This window comes from Nyctibius grandis, chromosome 26 (assembly GCF_013368605.1).
Source record: "Nyctibius grandis isolate bNycGra1 chromosome 26, bNycGra1.pri, whole genome shotgun sequence".
Classification (NCBI taxonomy): domain Eukaryota; kingdom Metazoa; phylum Chordata; class Aves; order Nyctibiiformes; family Nyctibiidae; genus Nyctibius; species Nyctibius grandis.
Genome location: NC_090683.1, coordinates 803,389 through 824,202, shown reverse-complemented (window position 1 = coordinate 824,202; position 20,814 = coordinate 803,389). Strand labels below are relative to the sequence as shown.

General features: G+C 56.6%; 1 protein-coding gene and 2 gene segments (V, D, J or C); all 3 read left to right on the top strand.

Moving 5' to 3' along the window:
* LOC137673632 (M1-specific T cell receptor alpha chain-like) overlaps positions 1 to 20,814 on the top strand; it is a 242,080-nt gene that overhangs the window by 85,407 nt on the left and 135,859 nt on the right. The window lies entirely within an intron of this gene.
* On the top strand, positions 4,041 to 4,952 carry LOC137673913 (Ig heavy chain V region 3-like). The segment is given in 2 exon segments: positions 4,041 to 4,109; positions 4,621 to 4,952. Coding segments are annotated over 2 exon segments (390 nt in total).
* Positions 10,370 to 11,309, top strand: LOC137673912 (Ig heavy chain V region 6.96-like). The segment is given in 2 exon segments: positions 10,370 to 10,427; positions 10,948 to 11,309. Coding segments are annotated over 2 exon segments (420 nt in total).

The window sequence follows — 20,814 nt, the reverse complement described above, 5'->3', positions numbered from 1 at the left end:
CCCACTGGTCATTGCTGCTATGGCAGCCGTTTGCAGTCTGACAGCTGCAGGTGCCAATGTGTGGATCTGCTTTGCCATCAGGGAACTTACCAGCTGTGAGCGAGCTTTCAGAATTTGACTGTCCAGAGGGACAGTCCCTAGAAGGTTCCCCTTCCAGTCGTAGCACTCCAGACACTTCTTACTTCATGCAGTGCTTGCATACTCCGAGTGAACTGCTAGGTGTAATTCTTAACTGTTTGGAGTGTATGGGGAATTAAGGCAAGGTACTCTGCAATCACAAGTAGGGTGATATTCAGTTCCTTTCCAAGGACTTTCCTGTGTGAACTGGGCAGCCATAGCATGATCAGGCACTACAGGAGGCGTACAAGTAGTCTGATTCTGGGGACTACGTGGACTCTCCCGTACCTACTGCTATGCTGTGTCATCAGTCAGATCTCTCTCTGCTGAGCAGTGACACAGGAGTGTCCCATCCTTCTCCCATGTCCAGTTTCAGGCTCTCCTTCTAGGCTGCGTGAGAGGGGAAAGAATAACAACAGTTCAATTAGCCAGCTGATGCAGCAACATAACAGTTACCCAGCACCTGGAGCTGTAGAAAGAGAAGAACATGCATCAGGGCTGAGACCACATGTGCGAGGGGAAGGATCACCTCTCTTGGCATGCTGGCAACTCTTTGGCTAATGCAGCCCAAGACACCATTAGCCTTCTTTGCCACAAGGACACATTGCTGGCTTATGGCCAACTTGGTGTCTGCCACAACCTTGAGGCCTTTTTCTGCAAAGCTGCTTTCCAGCTGGGTGACCATAGCCTGTCCTGGTGCTTAGGGTTGTTCTTCTCCAGGTGCAGCAATTTGCCTTACTGCTCGTTGAGCTCTATGAGGTGACTGGCAGCCCATTTTCTAGCCTGTGGATGTCCCTGTGGATGGCAGCACAACCCCCTGCTGTACTAGCCACTCCTCCCAGGCTGGTGTCATCTGTACATTTGCTGAGGGCACACTCTGTCCAAGCCTCCAGATCATTAATGATGGTGTTGAACAGGGCTGGAGCCAGTACTGACCCCTGGGGTACACTGCTAGTTGCTGGTCTCCAATTAGATTTTGTGCCACTGATCACCACCATCTAGTGCCAGGCATTCAGACAGATTTGATCCACCTCACAGCCTGCTCATCCAGCCCAGACTTCATCAGCTTCTCTAGGAGGATGTTAAGTGACACAGTGTTGAAAGCGCTCCTGAAGTAAAAGTAACCAATATCTACTGCTCTTTCCTCATCTAAAAAACCAATCATTTCCTTACAGAAGATTATCCTCTTGCTCAAGCATGACTAGCCCCTTGTTAATCCCGATGACATTCTTGTCCTTCAAGTTCCTGGAAATGGTTTCCAGGAATAGTTGCTCCATCACCTTCCCATGGCTCCAGGTGAGCTTGAGCAGTCTGTAGTTCCCTGGTTGAGAATAGAGAAGTGTTTTATGTACATCCCAGGAAAGGTGGAAGGAAGTTACAAAATCTTACATCTGTTCTGATGCTGGGAACCCCATGCTGATGCAGCATCAGGTGAGCCACCGCTCATGGCACGTTGCATGGCACATTGCATGGATCCCCCACCCGAGTGATGTTTGCCACTATTGTTGTCTTCAGAGACTGCGGAAATCTCGTACAAGTACAGTCTTGTAGAGGGAAAGCATGTTGCTTCATCTGAAAAGAAAGCCAAAGCTATTCCAATGCCGTCATTGCTGCTGCCAGGTGGTCGATGCCTTCAGGCTCTTCTGTTATAATTAGCTGGCTAAGTTCTTCCTTGTTGTGGGTTAACCCTGGCAGACCGCTAAGCCCCACAAGCTGCTCAGTCACTAGCTCCTCAGCAGCATGGGGGTTGAGGATTGGACAGACAGAAGTGAGAAAACCCATGGATTGACATAAGGGTATTTTAATGGGTGCAGTAAAGCTGCATGTTCAAGCCAAGCAGAATAAGGAATTAATTTACCACTTCCTGTGGGCTGGAAGGTGTTTAGCCCTTTCCAAGAAACTAGGCCTTCATCACACTGAATGCTTATCAGGGAGGACAAACACTGTAAATCTCAACACCTCCCCCCTTCCTTCTTCTTTTCGCCAGCTTTTATTGGTAATTATGATGCCCTATGGTATGGAATATCCCTTCAGTTATTTTGGGTCGGCTGTCCTGGCAGTGTTCCCTTCCAGCTTCTTGCCCACCCCCACTCTACTTGCTTCCTGAAGCCAGAAGGGTCCCAGCTGCACCTGGACAAGGTGCTGACCCCCTTCCTCAGGGCTCGGCTCCTCATGGTGTGCTGTGGACCTCCATGGACTGCAGAGGAACAATCTGCGTCACCATGATCTTCACCACAGGCTGCAGGGGAATCTCTGCTCTGGAGCCTGGAGCCCATCCTCCTTCTCCTGCCTCACTGACAGTCAGCATGTGTTTGTGAACTGGAAATCGTTCTTAACCAAATTTAAAGCCTTCTAGAATACGACGATGGGTCTTGGTGGACGTAGTGCATTCTGAATGTAGGTACTCTTTCAGCACTGACTTCTCTGGAAACATTGTAGACAAAGCTATTTATTATGGACTAGGTAAGTGATCAGTGACATGGACTGTGAAGGGGTACATGTTCTTTGCTCCAGCCTTTCCCCCTTGACTCTGGGACCTGGGATTCCAGAAGGTTTTGCTAGGACAGGCTGAGGCGAATAAGGCATTCAGTACCTCGCCCTTTTCCACAGGTCCCCACCCCATTCAGCAGTGGGGCCTGCATTTTCCCTAGCCTTGTTTATCCATGCAGGCCTCCTGGCATTTTTACGTGACTCCTTGCTCCTTGGTATGGACTGATCTTGAGCTCAGCACTGGAGAGACTGGGGACTACTGCATCCACTCGTTGGCTCGACAGCACACGGAACACACGGACATAGCTGAGCCAATGCAGTGAATGGCCATGAAGATAAGGAAGGGAGCATCTGACATACAAGGAGAGGCTGAGAGAACAGGGCTGGTTTAGTGTAGAGAAGAAAATGCTATGGGGGGATTTGCCACTGTGTGTAAGTACCTGAGGCTGTGTAGTCTCCATTCTTGGAGATTTTCAAAACTGAACAAGACAAGGTTGTGGGCAGCCTAGCATTCCTTACCCCAGTAGGCAGCTAAGCCCCACACAGCTGCTCGCTTAGTCATCCACAGTGGATGGGGGAGAGAATCGGGAGGGTAAAAGTGAGCAGACTTGTGTGTTGAGATAAAGAGAGTTGAATAAGCAAAGCAAAAGCTGCATGCACAAACCCAGCATAATAATACATTCATTCTCTACTTCCCGTCGGCAGGCTGATGTTTAGCCATTTCCAGGAAAGCAGGCCTTCATCATGGATAACAGTCACTTGGGAAAGACAAACGCCATAACCCCCAATATCCCCCTTTCCTCCTTCTTTCCCGCACCTTTCATTGCTGCACAGGACGTCATGCTGTATGGAAGATCCCTTTGGCGGGTTGTGGTGAGCTGTAGAGCTGGTGCGTAACATGAGAAACAGAGATGGCCTTGACGTTGTGTAAGCACTGTTCAGCAATAGCTAAAAAATCCATGTGTTACCAACATGGCTTTGGGCAAAAAACATTGCAGCTGCCCATACAGACTGCTGGTGCTGGGGCTGGGGCTGGGGCTGGGGCTGGGGCTGGGTCCGGCCCCAGCTGCGCCTGGCCGAGGCGCCGACCCCGTTCCGCAGGGCTCGGCAGGGCGACAAGCCGGGACAGCGCCGGAGCCGCGCCGGCAGCCACGGGCCAGGAGCCTTGGTGTGCCGGGGCGCCGCGCTCCTCCTGTGGCCGAGGCCCTGCCCCGCGTCCCTCCCCGCGCCCGCCCTTCTCCTGCCGCCAAGGGGCCGCGGCACCGGGGGGCCGGGCCGGGGCGGGGCGGGTGTGCTGGGGGCGGGCAGAGGCGTGGGCGCTGCCCCGGCGAGGGGCCGAGGCGGCGGGGCGGGCAGGAGCGGGCCCGAGCGCGGCTCCGCTCGGCTCGTGTGCGGCTCCCGCCGGGCGGTGCGGGCCCGGCCGGCCCCGTCGCGGCAGGGCACGATGGCGGGCGGGCTGGGGCCGTGGCTGCTGGCCTTGTCCTTGGCCGCGGGGCCGGCAGGTGAGAGGCGGGCGGGGAGGGCAGCGAGGCCGGGGCTGGGCCCGGGGCTGGGGCTGCCCGCGGGCGGCCCTGCCCGTGCCGGGGCCCCGGGGCTGCGGCTGCTGCCGCGCCGGGCGCGCTGTCGCCTGTCGCTCGCCTTCGTTATCGGGGAAGGGGGGAGCGGGGGGGGACAGGGAGAGGGAGGAGGAGAGGGAGAGGAGATGGAGGGAGGCAGAGAGGGTCGGCGAGATGGAGCCGGAGAGGCAGAGAAGAGGGGGAGAGGGAGAGCGGGAGAGGACGGGGCGAGGGAGGGGGAGGCTTTGGGTGAGCGGGTCGGGGCCGGGGTGCCGGGAGCAGGCGCGGCTGAGCCCCGAGGAGGGCAGGCGGGGCATTGGCCCGGGCGCGGGGCTTTGCCGGGAGAGAGGGGGGCGGCGGCTGTGGCTGTGTCGGGGCGGGGGGCGCCGGGGCGGCGGGTGACCGTGGCCGGGCCGTGGGCGCGCCCTGCCCGGCTGCCTGCGCTCTCCGTCCGCAGGGGTGTGGGCGCAGCCGAGGCTGGTGGAGGCCGGCGGAGGGCTGCGAGCGCCCGGGGACTCCGTGCTCCTCTCCTGCCGCGGGGCCGGCTTCGACGGTTACGCGATTTGGTGGTACCGTCAGGCACCCGGTGGCAGACTCGAGTGGGTGTCCCTCATCACCAACTACGAGGTTAAGACAAAGTACGGGGCAGCAGTGGAGGGTCGAGCCACAGTGTCTCGGGACAACTCCCTGTCAGAGTCATCTCTGTCCCTGCGTGCCCTGCACCCCCGGGACTCTGCTCGCTACTTCTGTGCCGTTCTCACGGAGGCAGGAAATCCATCTGAGCTTTAACACAAACCTCCTGCCAGGGTCTCAGCTCTGGGCCTCGGAGATGGAAGGGAGGTGTGTCCCATAGATGTTCAGGGTTGCTCCCAGGGACTCATGTAGTGACAGCATGCAGTTTCATTCTGAGAGGGACGAGATACATTTTTCTATCCCCAAATAAGTTCTCCCCCTTCCGTTTGCCTTCTTCCCATTTCTCAATCCAAACCTCACTCCTCTCACACATGAAAAATATTTCAACTGTAGAAACAAGTTTTACTACTTCCATCGTTTCCCTGTAGTACAGGTACCCAGTCATGACCCGACTGGTGAGGTGTGTGAATAGCCCTGCTGTGCTTTTGGGCATGGCTCAGGCTGACTCAGTCCAGCCCATGAGTTTTACTCCCTGAGGTGCGAGCAGAGGAAATGGGGAATGTACACAAGAGGTCATTTGCTCTCCCAGCACTGAGACTGTAATGGGAGCAACAGCTTGTGAGCGTGTGTGTTTGCAGCTGCTGGATCCCAGAGATCACAAGCAGAAGCCCGGGGAAGTGGTAGAGAAGGTGAAGCAATTACTTGAGCTGTTCCTGCCTGTTTGTCCTTGTCTCCCGGTGTTGCACATGCGTGTTCTCAGTTGCAGGACAGAGGCCTCAGGCCCCGTGGTAGGGAAGGTCTCAGAGTCTCACGCTCACCTGCCACATCTCTGCTGTACCCATCAGTGACAGCAGCTACTCTTGGGACTGGACCCATCAGAGTCCTGGCAGAGAGCTGCAGCATACAGTGTTGCAGTATCCGTTCATGGGACTGCAGCACATTGCTTCAGCCTTCGAGACCCGAGTCACCAGCTCTGCAGACCCCTTCAGGAACCAGCTGTCGCTGGAAGTGCTCTCACCATCAGCTGCAGGCATGGCCACCTATTTCTGCAGCAGCAGAGAGCTGGAAAAGGGCACAGTGCCTGAAACACAGGCAGGGCTGGGGTAGAACTGGACGTGGAGGGTTTAATTCCATCCTGTTTTTTTGTGGTTGGCTTCAAGGCAAGTCTCTTGCCAGACTTATCAGGTCTAGTCTGGTATGGCTTTTCCCAGAAACAGGAACAGAGGTGCAGCAGCAGAGTGTCCCACAAGCACACACAAAACCACGAACATGTTGTTAACCTTTTTCCTTCCTTCTCAGTTTCCCCGAAAGGCAGAAAGCGACAGGGAAAGAGGTTTGCCTAAGAGCAAACACAGCGAGCACTGAAGAACCAAACTTTGGACATGGAAAGCCAGAGCTGAATTGAGTTTTGAAGCCTCATGTTGTTTAGCGAGCCCTGGAGTAGTGCAAGAGCAGGAGCTGAGCTGCAAAGCATCTTTTCCTCTGGACATGATGAATAGTTAAGATGGGTGACACTGCGTCAAGGCTAAGCAGGTGTCCCATGCTGTGGTCGTAGGGGGAGCTCTGGGTTCCTGCTGAGTAGGAAGAGCATGGAGAAAAGTGTGTTCCTGCTCTGCTGAGCATCGCCAACAGCCTGGTCCGTGCTGAGTCCTGTACACATAAATTTTAGGAGTTGAACTGTAAGTCTTGAACCTGCACATCTACCCCAAAGCTTCAGTGCTAAGCATATCTTGGATCTTGCCTGCCCGGAGCCCTGTAGGTCCTTTGATTCTTGGGGCATCTGGCAAGGCTTTGACAGGAAGAGGCAGCTGGAGAAGTGTCAGCATGAGGAGTGAGTGGAGAAGTAGGTTGTTGGGCCGGAGTGGAGGGAGCAGGCTATGGAACATGTCTCCTGAGGGGTGCCCTGTCCAAGCAGAGCTGAGCTCGGGGACTCTCATGTGGCAGCAGCACAGAAGCACTGGGACAGGGGCCCCCTGGCAGGACAACCTGCCACCCCCCAGGGCCAGCTCCAAGTTCCCAGCAGAAAGACCCCACTGACTATACATCTGTACCACCTACACAGGACAAGCAGATACTGATCCTGCACAGGGCTAGTACATCTCAATTATGCGAGCAGTAGTCACTGATCAGCTACATCTAGGAACCCTGCTTTGAACTCTATCAGGGTCCTCCTAAGCGTTAGGCGGGGGTAGGGCTGTGCGCACTGCTAAAATATAGAAGAATGAATTCCCTTGGTAATTCTATGCTGAGCGTCCTTGCTCCCTCCTTGGATGGCAAAGAACTGACATTCCATAGCCAAGTCTGAGCTTCAGTTTTCCCCTTTGCCCTGGCACATGTCACCTGCCAAACCGTGAATGTGCCTGTGAGTCTTTTAGAGCACCACAGGAAGGTTGAGGTTGGAAAGCATCTCAGGAGGTCATCTTGTCCAAGAACCCTGCTCAAGCCAGGCCGCCTAGAGCCAGTTACCCAGGACCATCTCCAGACAGCTTGTGAATACCTCCAAGCATAGAGACTCCACAGCCTCTCTGGGGCAACCTGTGCCTGTGCTTGGTCACCCTAAGAATGAAAAAGTGTTTCCTGATGTTCAGAAGGATCCCTCAGTGTTTCACTTTAATTGCATTGCCTCTTGACCTGTCAGGAAGGGGTCAGGAAGGCCAAGGCCCAGCTGGAGCTGAACTTGGCAAGGGGCACAAAGAATAGTAAGAACAACTTCTGTAGGTATGTCAGCCAGAAAAGGAAGGTCAAGGAAAGTGTATGCCCCGAAGGAACTCAGCTGGCAAACTGGTAACAACGGAGGAGGGGAAGGCTGAGGTACTCAACAACTTCTTTGCCTCAGTCTTCACTGGCAATCTCTCTTCCCACAGCTCTCAAGTGGATAGACATCAAGGCAGGGACTGAGGGAGCAAAGTCCCTCCCCCTGTAAGGTAAGATCAGTTACAAGACCACCTGAGGAACATGAACATACATAAGTCTATGGGACCTGATGCAATGCATCCCAGAGTCCTGAGGGAAACTGGCTGATGTAGTTGCCAAGGCACTGTCCATGATATTTGAAAAGTCATCGCAGTCAGGTGAAGTCCCTGGTGACTGCAAAAAGGGAAATATTGCACCCGTTTTAAAAAAGGGTAGAAAGGAGGACCCCGGGAACCACTGATGTGTCCGCCTCACCTCTGTGCCTGGGAATATTATGGAACAGATCTTTTCAGAATCCATGTTCCAGCACATGGAGGACAGGGAGGTGATTCGAGACAGCCATCATGGCGTGACCAAGGGCAAGTCTTGCCTGACCAACCTAGTGTCCTTCTATGATGGAGTGACTACATCATTGGACAAGGGAAGAGCTACAGATGTCATCTGTCTGGAATTCTGTAAGGCCTTTGACACAGTCCCACAACATCCTTCTCTGTAAATTGGAGAGCTATGGATTTGATGGATAGACTATTCATTGGATAAGGAACTGGCTGGATGGTCACATCCCGAGAGTAGTGGTTGATGGCTCAATGTCTGGATGGAGATCAGTGACAAGTAGTGTCCTTCAGGGGTCCGTATTGGACCAGTACTGTTTAATATCTTCATCAGTGACATAGACAGTGGGATCGAGTGCACCCTCATTGAATCTGCAGATGTCAGCAAGCTGAGTGGTGTGGTTGACACACCTGAGGAACAGGATGCCATCCAGAGGGACCTGGAGAAGCCTGAGAAGTTTACCTATGCTTACTTCAGGACATTCTACAAGGCCAAGTGTAAGGTCCTGCACCTGGGTTGGGGCAACTCCTGGTATCAATACAGGGTGGGGGATGAAGGGATTGAGAGCAGCCCTGCAGAGAAGGACTTGGGGGTACTGGTAGATGAAAAGCTGGACATGAGCCGGCAATGTGCGCTTGCAGCCCAGAAACCCAACCTGGTCTGCGTCCAAAGAACCATAGCCAGCAGGTTGAGGGAAGAGATTGTGCCCCTCTACTGCACTCTGGTGAGATCTCACCTGGAGTCCTGTGTCCAGCTCTGGAGTCCTCAGGACAGGAAAGACACAGGCCTGCTTGAGCAGGTGCAGAGTGCCACAAAATTCATCAGAGGGATGGAACATCTCTTCTATAAGGAAAGGCTGAGAGAGTTGGTGGTGTTTATCCTGGAAAAGAGAAAGCTCTGGGGAGACCTTATTGCGGCCATTCAATATATAAAAGGAGCTTACATGAAAGATGGGGACAGACTTTCTAATAGGGCCTGTAGCAACAGGACAGGGGGTAATTGTTGTAAGTAAAAGAGAGTAATTCAGACTAGAGAGATGGAAGAAATTTTTTACAATGAGGGTGGTGAAACACTGGAACAGGTTGCCCAGAGACATTGTAGATGTCTTGTTTCTGGAAACGTTTAAGATCAGGCTGGACAGGGCTCTGAGCAAGCTGATCTAGTTGAAGATGCCCCAGCTCATTGCAAGAGGGTTGGACTAGACGACCTTTAAATATTCCTTCCAACTCAAATGATTATATGGTTCTAAAATTCTACATGTTTCTATACATTGATGAGACAATCCCTGTGAGCCTTTTCTTCTGCATGGCAAACAGTTACAGTTCCCTCAGCCTTTCCTCATGTAAGAACTGCTCCATCCCATAATCATCTTTGTGGCCCTTCACTGGCCTCTGTCCAATATATCCATCTCTGTCTTGTCCTGGGGAGCCAAGAAGTGAAGCCACTCCACCAGGTGTGACCTCACCAGTGCTGAGCAGAGGGGAAGGATCACCTCCCTGACCTGCTGGCAACACTGCTCCTGGGGCAGCCCAGATACCATTAGCCCTCTTTGCTGCAACACTACATTGCTGGCTCATGGTCAGGTTGTTGTCCATCAGAGATCTCGGGTGCTTTCCTTGGAAGGTGATTTGCATTTGACTTACCCCCAGCCTGCCCTGGTGCCTGGGGTTGTTCCTCCCCAGCTGCAGGACTTTGCTCTTGCCCTTGTTGGACTGCATGAGGTTCGTGCCAGCGCACTTCTGCAGGCTGTCGAGGTCCCTCTGGATGGCAGCACAGCCGTCTGTGTGTCTTGGTGCCCGCGGGCAGGGGCCGGGAGTGAGGGCAGGGCGGGCTGGGGGTGCGGGGCACGGGGAGGGTCGTGCGAGGGGACGCTGCGGGCCGACAGCCCGTCCCTGGCGCTGGGCGGGCCGGGCGGGCTGGGGCTGGGTCCGGCCCCAGCTGCGCCTGGCCGAGGCGCCGACCCCGTTCCGCAGGGCTCGGCAGGGCGACAAGCCGGGACAGCGCCGGAGTCCGCGCCGGCAGCCACGGGCCAGGAGCCTTGGTGTGCCGGGGCGCCGCGCTCCTCCTGTGGCCGAGGCCCTGCCCCGCGTCCCTCCCCGCGCCCGCCCTTCTCCTGCCGCCAAGGGGCCGCGGCACCGGGGGGCCGGGCCGGGGCGGGGCGGGGCGGGGCGGGTGTGCTGGGGGCGGGCAGAGGCGTGGGCGCTGCCCCGGCGAGGGGCCGAGGCGGCGGGGCGGGCAGGAGCGGGCCCGAGCGCGGCTCCGCTCGGCTCGTGTGCGGCTCCCGCCGGGCGGTGCGGGCCCGGCCGGCCCCGGCGCGGCAGGGCACGATGGCGGGCGGGCTGGGGCCGTGGCTGCTGGCCTTGTCCTTGGCCGCGGGGCCGGCAGGTGAGAGGCGGGCGGGGAGGGCAGCGAGGCCGGGGCTGGGCCCGGGGCTGGGGCTGCCCGCGGGCGGCCCTGCCCGTGCCGGGGCCCCGGGGCTGCGGCTGCTGCCGCGCCGGGCGCGCTGTCGCCTGTCGCTCGCCTTCGTTATCGGGGAAGGGGGGAGCGGGGGGGGACAGGGAGAGGGAGAGGGAGGAGGAGAGGGAGAAGGAGGGAGAGGGGGAGGCAGAGAGGGTCGGCGAGATGGAGCCGGAGAGGCAGAGAAGAGGGGGAGAGGGAGAGCGGGAGAGGACGGGGCGAGGGAGGGGGAGGCTTTGGGCGAGCGGGTCGGGGCCGGGGTGCCGGGAGCAGGCGCGGCTGAGCCCCGAGGAGGGCAGGCGGGGCATTGGCCCGGGCGCGGGGCTTTGCCGGGAGAGAGGGGGGCGGCGGCTGTGGCTGTGTCGGGGCGGGGGGCGCCGGGGCGGCGGGTGACCGTGGCCGGGCCGTGGGCGCGCCCTGCCCGGCTGCCTGCGCTCTCCGTCCGCAGGGGTGTGGGCGCAGCCGAGGCTGGTGGAGGTCGGCGGAGGGCTGCGAGCGCCCGGGGACTCCGTGCTCCTCTCCTGCCGCGGGGCCGGCTTCGTCTTCGTCAGGTACTGGATTTGGTGGTACCGTCAGGCACCCGGTGGCAGACCCGAGTGGGTGTCCTACATCAGCGATGATTCCTCGCTCATTCAATTTGGGCAGTCAGTGGAGGGTCAAGGCACAGTGTCCCGGGACAATTCCCGGTCCGAGTCATCTCTGTCCCTGCGTGCCCTGCACCCCTGGGACTCTGCTCGCCCAGGAACTGAGGCGCCATCACTGTGCACTGCAGGTGTTCCTGGCCTTTCCTGCAAAGTGAAGGAAATGTAATTGATCCCCTAGTAAAATAGAATATGATTGTGATAAGCAGTATAAAACCAGAGCAAAACCTGACATAATCTTGTCCCCACTCCTTCTCCCCGCTTCCCAGGTTCAACTTCAAACCTGACTCATCTACCTCCTCTCTCCATGTGGCACAGGGACAATGGGGAATGGGGTGTGGGGTCAGTTCATAGCTGTTGATGTCTACTCTTCCTTCCTGCCTCCCATGGTCTGCAGACCTTCACAAACATCTCCAGGGTGGTTCCTTCCCAAGAACTGCAGTCCTTCAGGATACACCTGCTCCAGTGTGGGCTCTCCATAGTCCCCAGTTCCTGTCACGGTCTTCTCATGTGCTCTCCACAGGATCCCTTCACTGGCTACAGGAAAATACCTGTTCTACCATGGTCTCTTCCACAGGTTGCAGGGCAATCTCTGCTGTGGCACCTGGAGCACCTCCTCCCACTCCTCCTTCACTGAACTTGGTGTCTGCAGGGTTGTTTCTCACACTTTCTTTCCTCACTTCTCCCACAGCTGCACCCTCTTTTGACTTCTCTTCAATATCTTGCTCTGTAGGGGTTACCAGCTTTGCTGATGGGCTCAGCTTTGCCCTGAAGGTGATCTGATGCCAAGCTGGCTGGAACTGGCTGTGTGTGGCATGGAGCAGTCCCTGGCTTCTTCCCACAGAGGCCACCACTCCACTACAGCCCCCTGCTACCAAATCTTTGCAATGGACAGCTAATACATGGGTGTCACAGACCATCTCAGTGCTGAGTGAATGAGTGGGCTGTGCCTGGGGAACAGATTGTGGACTGCTCATGGCCAGGTGGTGTCACAGGTCCAGAAACCTGAGCAGAGCAGGTCTGTGAGCAGAGAGGAGCTGGGGAGAGGTGAGCAGGAGATGCTGTGGCCATGTGGGATTTTGCATGCACGGGGTCATGGCCTGTTGCAGCTAGCGTGGACGGGGTGGTGGAGCTGAGTGTTGAGCTGGAGGTGGTGCCAGAGGTGCTGATAACACTCCTCGTGGTGCCACCCAGGATACAAGTGGCCACCTTTGCAACTCTAGAGGGATAACCTTCTGGGTGCCAGATGCTTACCCAGCCCCTCTCTGACTCCCCTTCCTCAATGAGACAGGGAGAAAATAAAGATTTGTGAGTCAAAATAAAGACAGGTAGATTGCTTAACAACCACAGGTAAAACAGACTTGGGAAAAATTACCATATTGCCACTCAAAAATAGAGGAGGAAAATGAGAAACAATGTCAAAATTAAGAACACCTTCCCAGGTTCAACTTCACCCCTTTATTCCTGATTCTTCTGCCTCCTCCACACCCCAAACAGTGCAGGGAGATGGAGAAGGGGGGTTGGTGTCAGTAGTAGAGGGCTACAAAGATGGTTAGAGGACTGGAGCATCTCTCTTATGAGGAAAGGCTGTGGGAGCTGGGTCTGTTTAGCCTGGAGAAGAGAAGTCTGAGAAGGGATCTCATCAATACTTATAAATAGCTTCGGGGCAGGTGTCAAGAGGATGGGGCCAGGCTCTTCTCAGTGGTACCCAGTGACAGGACAAGGGGCAATGGGCACAATCTGAAACATGGGAAGTTCCATCTGAATATGAGGAAAAACTTCTTCACTGTGAGGGTGAAGGAGCACTAGAACAGGCTGCCCAGTGAGGGTGGGGAGTCTCCCTCTGTGGAGATACTCAAAACCCACCTGGATGTGACCCTGTGCAACGTGCTCTGGGTGAAGCTGCTTTAGCAGGGGCTTGGACTAGATGATCTCCAGAGGTGCCTTCCAACCCCAAGCATTCTGTGATAACGCTTCATCTCTACCACTCATTCCTTCTCAGCCTTTTCCCGTGCTCTGGTGTGGGGTCCCTCCCATGGCGTACAGTCCTTCATGAATTGCTCCAGTGTGGGGCCTGTCCCCAGAGTGCATTCCTTCAGGAATAGACTGCTCCGGCCTGGACCCCCCCATGGGTCCCAGTTCCTTCCTGAAAACCTGCTTCTGCCTGGGCTCTCCATGAGCACCAGCTTCCTTCAGGGCACATCTAACTGCTGTGGCATGTGGTCCTGCATGGGCTTGCAGTGTGGCTCTGACATAGGCCTCCATGGGCTGCAGCAGGACAAGCTGTTTCACCATTGTCTTCTCCACAGGCTGCAGGTGAATCTCTCCTCCAGCACCTGGAGCATCTCCTCCCCCTCTGTCTTCACTGCCCTTGGTGTCTGCAGGGGGTTTTATCTCACAGGTTTTCTTTTCTCTCTCACAGCTGCTGTGCAGCATTTTTTACCTTGTTGTAAATATGTTATCACAGAGGCACCACTAGTTTAGCTGATTGGCTCAGCTTTGGCCAGTGGTGTGGTCCTCTGGAGCTGTCTGGATTTGGCCATGTCTGACACAGGGACAGCCCTGATCTCCTCGCACAGAGGCTGCCCATGCAGCCTGTCCCGCATCCAAAAGTTGCCACATAAACCCAACGTAGACACAAGGTCACATTGCGGGCTCATGTTGAACAGGGTGTCCAGAAGGTGCCTTCAGGCTTTAGGGCCTTTCCATCCGGATGGCCCCCAGCCCATACTGATGTGTGTGGGGTTGTTCCTCCCCAGGTGCAGGACTTTGCACTTTCCCTTGTGTTTTGGGTTAACCCCCAGAGGCAGCCGAGCACCGTACAGCCGCTCACTCACCGCCTCCTCGGCAGGATGGGGGACGGAATTGGAAACATCCAAGAGAGAAAACTCACAAGTTAAGATCAAGAAAGTGTAACAGGTGAAGAAAACGGTGCATGCACGAGCCAAGCAAAATAAGGAATTCATTCCCTACTTCCCACTGACAGGCAGGTGTTTAGCCATTTCCAGGAAAACAGGCCTTTCTCACGCATAACGGTTACTTGGGAAGACAAATGCCATAACTCCAAACGTTCCCCTTCCCTCCTTCTTCCCCTGAGTTTTATTGCTGAGTATGATGTCCTATGGTACGGAATATTCCTTTGGTACGTTGTGATCAGCTGTCCTGCTGTGTACCCTCTCAGCACCTTGTGCACCCCCAGCCTAGCCACTGTTGGGGCACCATACAAACCAGAAAAGACCTTGATGATGTGTAGGCACCGTTCAGCAAGAGGTTAAACATCCCTGTGCCATCGACACTGTTTTACTCACAAATTCAAAGCACAACACCATGCAAGCTGCTATGAAGAAAATGAACTCCATCCCAGCGATAACCAGTACCCCTTGCAGAACTGCCTGGGTTTCCCATCAGCCCATTTCTCCAGCCTGCCGAGGTCCCTCTGGGTGGCAGCACAACCCTCTGGTGTAGCAGCCCCTCCTCCCCAAAAGAACTTTGCTGGGCTTCCTCTTTATTCCATCCTCCAGATCATGGATGAAGGTGTTAAAGAGGACTGGACCCAGTATTGACCCCTGAGGTGCAGTGCTAGATGCTGGCCTCCAACTAGACTTCATGCCACTGGTCACCACACTCAAGGACCGTCCGTGTGTCCACTATTCAGTCCAGCTCACTGTCTGCTCATTCAGACGAGACTTCGTTAGCTTCTCTCTGAGGATCTTGTGTTAGAGTGTTGAAAGCCTTCCTGAAGTCAAGGTAGACAATATGCACTGTTCTCTTCTCTATAAAACCAGCCATTTCATGACAGAAATTGCTTATCAGTTGGTCAAGCATAAGTTCCATTTGGTGAATCCTGCTGACATTCCTGGGAGGGAATATTAGGAGTTGAGGGCAGGGAGGGGGACAGGTAGCTCTGCAGTGTGGAGAGGAGTAGCATGGCACAGGCGGGTATGAGTGGGGGGTTGTTTCCACACCCTTGCACATATCACTCGCAAGGGTGTGAGTGTGCCTGTGAGTCCTTTGCAGAACCACAGAGAGGTTGAAGGTGGAAGGTACCTAAGGAGGTCATCTGGTCCATCCTGCCTGCTTAAGCAGCCGAGTTCCCAAGACCATGTCCAGACTGTTTTCAAATATCTGCAAGCAAGGAGACTCTGCAAACTCTCTGGGCAGTCTGTGCCAGTCCTTGGTCAGAAACAGAGTGTAAATGTGCTTCCTGATGTTCAGCAGAAGCATCCTGTGTTTCTATTTGTGTGCATTGACTCTTGACCTGTCACTGAGCACCACTGAAAAGAGCCTGGCCCCATCTTCTTTGGACTCTCTCTTCACTTGTTTCTGTACATTGACGAGGCGACCACTGAGACTTCCCTTCTCCAGGGTAAAGAGTCTTCGACCGTAGCTGCCTTTCTTCATGTGCAGCACAGCCCTCTGTGTGTCTTGGTGCCCGCGGGCAGGGGCCGGGAGTGAGGGCAGGGCGGGCTGGGGGTGCGGGGCACGGGGAGGGTCGTGCGAGGGGACGCTGCGGGCCGACAGCCCGTCCCTGGCGCTGGGGCCGGGGCCGGGGCTGGGGCTGGGTCCGGCCCCAGCTGCGCCTGGCCGAGGCGCCGACCCCGTTCCGCAGGGCTCGGCAGGGCGACAAGCCGGGACAGCGCCGGAGTCGCGCCGGCAGCCACGGGCCAGGAGCCTTGGTGTGCCGGGGCGCCGCGCTCCTCCTGTGGCCGAGGCCCTGCCCCGCGTCCCTCCCCGCGCCCGCCCTTCTCCTGCCGCCAAGGGGCCGCGGCACCGGGGGGCCGGGCCGGGCCGGGGCGGGGCGGGTGTGCTGGGGGCGGGCAGAGGCGTGGGCGCTGCCCCGGCGAGGGGCCGAGGCGGCGGGGTGGGCAGGAGCGGGCCCGAGCGCGGCTCCGCTCGGCTCGTGTGCGGCTCCCGCCGGGCGGTGCGGGCCCGGCCGGCCCCGGCGCGGCAGGGCACGATGGCGGGCGGGCTGGGGCCGTGGCTGCTGGCCTTGTCCTTGGCCGCGGGGCCGGCAGGTGAGAGGCGGGCGGGGAGGGCAGCGAGGCCGGGGCTGGGCCCGGGGCTGGGGCTGCCCGCGGGCGGCCCTGCCCGTGCCGGGGCCCCGGGGCTGCGGCTGCTGCCGCGCCGGGCGCGCTGTCGCCTGTCGCTCGCCTTCGTTATCGGGGAAGGGGGGAGCGGGGGGGGACAGGGAGAGGGAGAGGGAGGAGGAGAGGGAGAGGGTGATGGAGGGAGAGGGGGAGGGAGAGAGGGTCGGCGAGATGGAGCCGGAGAGGCAGAGAAGAGGGGGAGAGGGAGAGCGGGAGAGGACGGGGCGAGGGAGGGGGAGGCTTTGGGTGAGCGGGTCGGGGCCGGGGTGCCGGGAGCAGGCGCGGCTGAGCCCCGAGGAGGGCAGGCGGGGCATTGGCCCGGGCGCGGGGCTTTGCCGGGAGAGAGGGGGGCGGCGGCTGTGGCTGTGTCGGGGCGGGGGGCGCCGGGGCGGCGGGTGACCGTGGCCGGGCCGTGGGCGCGCCCTGCCCGGCTGCCTGCGCTCTCCGTCCGCAGGGGTGTGGGCGCAGCCGAGGCTGGTGGAGGCCGGCGGAGGGCTGCGAGCGCCCGGGGACTCCGTGCTCCTCTCCTGCCGCGGGGCCGGCTTCGACGTCGAGGGTTACAGCGTTCGGTGGTACCGTCAGGCACCCGGTGGCAGACTCGAGTGGGTGTCCTTCATGGGCGGATTGTCGGGTAGTAGAAGGGACTACGGGGCAACAGTGGAGGGTCGAGCCACGGTGTCCCAGGACAACTCCCTGTCAGAGTCATCTCTGTCCCTGCGTGCCCTGCACCCCCGGGACTCTGCTCGCTACTTCTGTGCCGTTCTCACGGAGGCAGGAAATCCAGTTGAGCTTTAACACAAACCTCCTGCCAGGGTCCCAGCTCTGGGCCTCAGAACTGGAAGGGAGGTGTGTCCCATAGATGTTCAAGGTTCCTTCCTGGGACTCATGTAGTGACAGCACGCCCTTTGATTGTGACAGGGACGTGATACCTTTTTGTTTCCCCAAATGATCTCTAACTGTTCTGCTTGCCTTCTTCCCATGTCTCAAGGGAAACCTCACTCCTCTCACACTCCAAAGCTGCTTCAACTTCAGAAACGAGTTTTGCAGTTTGCATCATTTCCCTGTAGGGCAGGTACCCAGCTATGGCCCGACTGGTGAGGTGTTTGAATAGCCCTGCTGTGCTGTGAATAGCCCTGGGCATGGCTCAGGTTGACTCAGTCCAGCCCATGAGTTTTACTCCTTGGGAAGGAAGTAGAGGAAATGGGGAGAGTACAGAGGGTCATTTGGGAGGTGACTGGGTGAATGGCCCATGGTAGGGAAGGTCTCAGAGTCTCACGCTCACCTACCACATCTCTGCTATACCCATCAGTGACAGCAGCTACGCTTGGGACTGGATCCATCAGAGTCCTGGCAGAGAACTGCAGCATACGGTGTTGCAGTATCCTTTCATGGGACTCCAGCACATTGCGTCATCCTTCCAGACCTGAGTCACCAGCTTTGCAGACCCCTCCAGGAACCAGCTGGAACATGGAAAGCCAGAACTGAATTGAGTTTTGAAACCTCATGTTGTTTAGGGAGCCCCAGAGTAGTGCCACAGCAGAAGCTGAGCTTCTTTTCCTCTGGACATGGTTAATACTCTCTTGGCTTTGTGGTTAGGGTTGGCTCTATGTGCATGTATGCTCATGGGTGTACAGTGAGGGACAACATGGATTTTTGTAGGGGAACCCCAACAAGGAGGATTTGGAGGGTGCCCTGCACCAGAACAAAACTCCAGCACTCCATGGGCTTGGGGCTGTAGGGAAGCCCATATGTCCAACCATGCTGGGGTAGCTCCAAATGTCCCAGTGCACCTTAGGCCTCCATGGCCCTGCATCTCCTGCTTTTCCCTGCTTCTTTTCCCAGCCTCAAGCCTCCAGTTTCAATGGGTAACTCTACCCTCTGCAATTGCCCTTCCCACCCCTGTCCTGGGGATCCCCTCCCCAGGGGTCCATGTTGGAGCACCCATGAAAAGAGAGGGGAGAGGAAGGATTCAGACAGTCTGTGGAGGGGCAGTGTGGGCATCCACTGTGGAGTGAGCACCCCAAAATGGTGGTACCTGTCAAGACGGGTGATACTGTGTAAGGGCTCAGTAGGTGTCCCATGCTGTGGTTGTAGGGGGAGCTCTGTGTTCCTGCTGAGTAGGATGAGCATGGAGAAATGTGTGTTCCTGCTCTGCTGAGCTTCGCCAACAGCCTGGTCCCTGCTGAATCCTGTGCACATGAGGTCTGAGGGATGAGCTGTGGGGCTTGAACATGCACATCTGCCACAGAGCTTCAGCGTCAAGGACACCCCAAATCTCACCTATCCTTTGCTGCCTTTGCTGCTTGGGGGTCTGGGAGGGTTTTGACAGGAAGAGGTAGAGGGAGAAGTGTCAGCATGGGGGAGCGAGTAGGGTGCTGGTCCAGAGTGGAGAGAACAGTGGGAGAAGCACTTCTGCCTACGAGTGCCCTGTCCAAGAGGAGCTGGTCTCAGGGTGCTTCCAGCTGGTAGGAGCAGCTCAGCAGCACCAAGGTCCAGTGGGCCAGTGGGAGGACAACCTGCCACCCCCAGGGCCAGCTCCAGAGTCCCAGCAGCACCCTGCAGTCCTTCCTCAGAGGAAGGCTGAGGGTGACTCTAGAGCAACACGTCTCCTTTTGCCCACCAGAGGTTTTCCTGCCAAATGAGCCCTCTGGTATTGCACCTGAGAGACACCCAGGAGTGTGCCAACAGCTTCAACTTCTTCTGCTCCTTCAGCCCCCACTTCTCACCTTCACTGTTGTCATACTGTGAGGGAGAGACTAGGAGGGGTAGGACTGAGTGCAGTCACAGCTGCACAGGCAGGGAAGATGTGGGCAGAGCTGTTCTGCAGGCAGAGAGAAGCTGGAGAGAGGCGAGACAGAGGGGGCCTGGCCATGTGTCCTGCCATGTGCATGGGATTATTGCCCGTTGCAGGTAAGTGAACAGAAAGGGTGATGCGCCTGAGCCCCGGGAACGGAGCATGCCCCTGTGCTCTGCACAGCTCTGTGGAGCTGTGCTGACCGCTTGCAGCCTGACCTATCCCCTGCCTCTACCACCCCACCCATCCCTGTGGAGTGCGGTGTGAACACCCTTCCTCCACCTCTAACCATGAGTTAGGCATCTTCATCCAGCCGCCTCCTCTGCAGTGTGGGGACATGCAGGGCACCTACCTGCTACCTCTCCATCTTTGGGCCTAATGCTTTGCACTTGGGCTGGACACTCTGCTCATGGGGCACTGCAACCCACCTTGCAAAGAGCAGGTTGAGGATGGCAGCTTAGGGCCCAAGTGCCGCTTGCCTGTGAAAGATCCTTTTCCCTCCTGTGCTCATTCAGAGCAGTTTCAGGGAGATGAGAGTCGGTTCCTCGCCATCCCAGCTTGACAAAGACAGATTTGCCTCCCATGGTGCAAAAACTCCTTACTTCAAATGGGAAAAACAGAAAAAGTTCCCTGTCAGACAGGGAAAATGAGGGAGTGAAAGGTGATGTTTCCCTCCTTGTGAGCCCTGATTCCTGGTACTAGGTCTATTCCTCTGCCCATCTTGGTCAGCTGGATTCAAAGAGAATGATTTACTCCTCCTGCTGGTCCAGAACCATTGCAATGCACTCACCAGCATTGTCCTGACCTTTGCTAAATCTTGGCATGACCTTGGCTTGTTCTTCCTCTCTGCAGCAGTCACTGGCCAGGTGACCTCGGAGCAACACATCAGGGAAGTGGCTGTGCGAGATGACAATGGAGTCACCTTCCAGCGCTGCATGAGTGGAGACAGTTTGAGCAGGTACTTCATGTTCTGGTACCAGCAGGGGCCATGCAACACTCTGGACTGGATTTACATGGAGAGTGATGCGTATGGAGAAGGTTTCCAGGATGGCTTGAGGGGATCAGTGGAGAGCTCCCAGAAGAGATTCACACTGCAGATTCAGGCAGTAAAGTAAGGGGATGAAGCAGTGGCTAATCTCACCCTGGAGCAGCTCTGCAGCAGAGTCGACCAAGAACCGATTGATAGAAAATACAGACTTCTCCATTTCTTTCTAGCAGCTCCTAACCAGAGGTTAGCATGTTAACAGGTGGCAGAAACAGACTGTTGGTGTGCTTGCAGTACAAAGCTATGAAGGAAGGTGTGGTTGAAGGTCTGAGACCGCTTATGGTCCAAGAGGATCTATTGTGGGAACTTCAGAGGCAGTATGGTGAAGTGCAGGTTATTGCACATTGCCAGGGCTCCTGTCCAACATGGTCCAGTTTTTCCTCCGTGGCTTGGTTGTAGAGCTCTGGGATCATGGAGATGCAGTGTGGTAGCCTACAGGAGTACTGTAGTGGATGGAGCCAGGCTGTTTAGGAAAGACAGATCAGCAAGGGTGACATTGTGGTGTGTGGTTACTAGAGATCACCTGATCAGGAAGAAGTAGAGAAGGTGTGGTGGGTTGACCTTGGCTGGCCACCAGGTGCCCACCGAGCCAACCTCCTCAACTGTACAGGGGAAGAAATACGCTGAAAGGGTCGTGGGTTAAGGACAGGAAGATGACCCAGCAATTACTGTCACAGGCCAAACAGGCTTGACTTTCAGTTATTAATTTAATGTATTACCAGTGAAATCAAAGTAGGATAATGAGAAA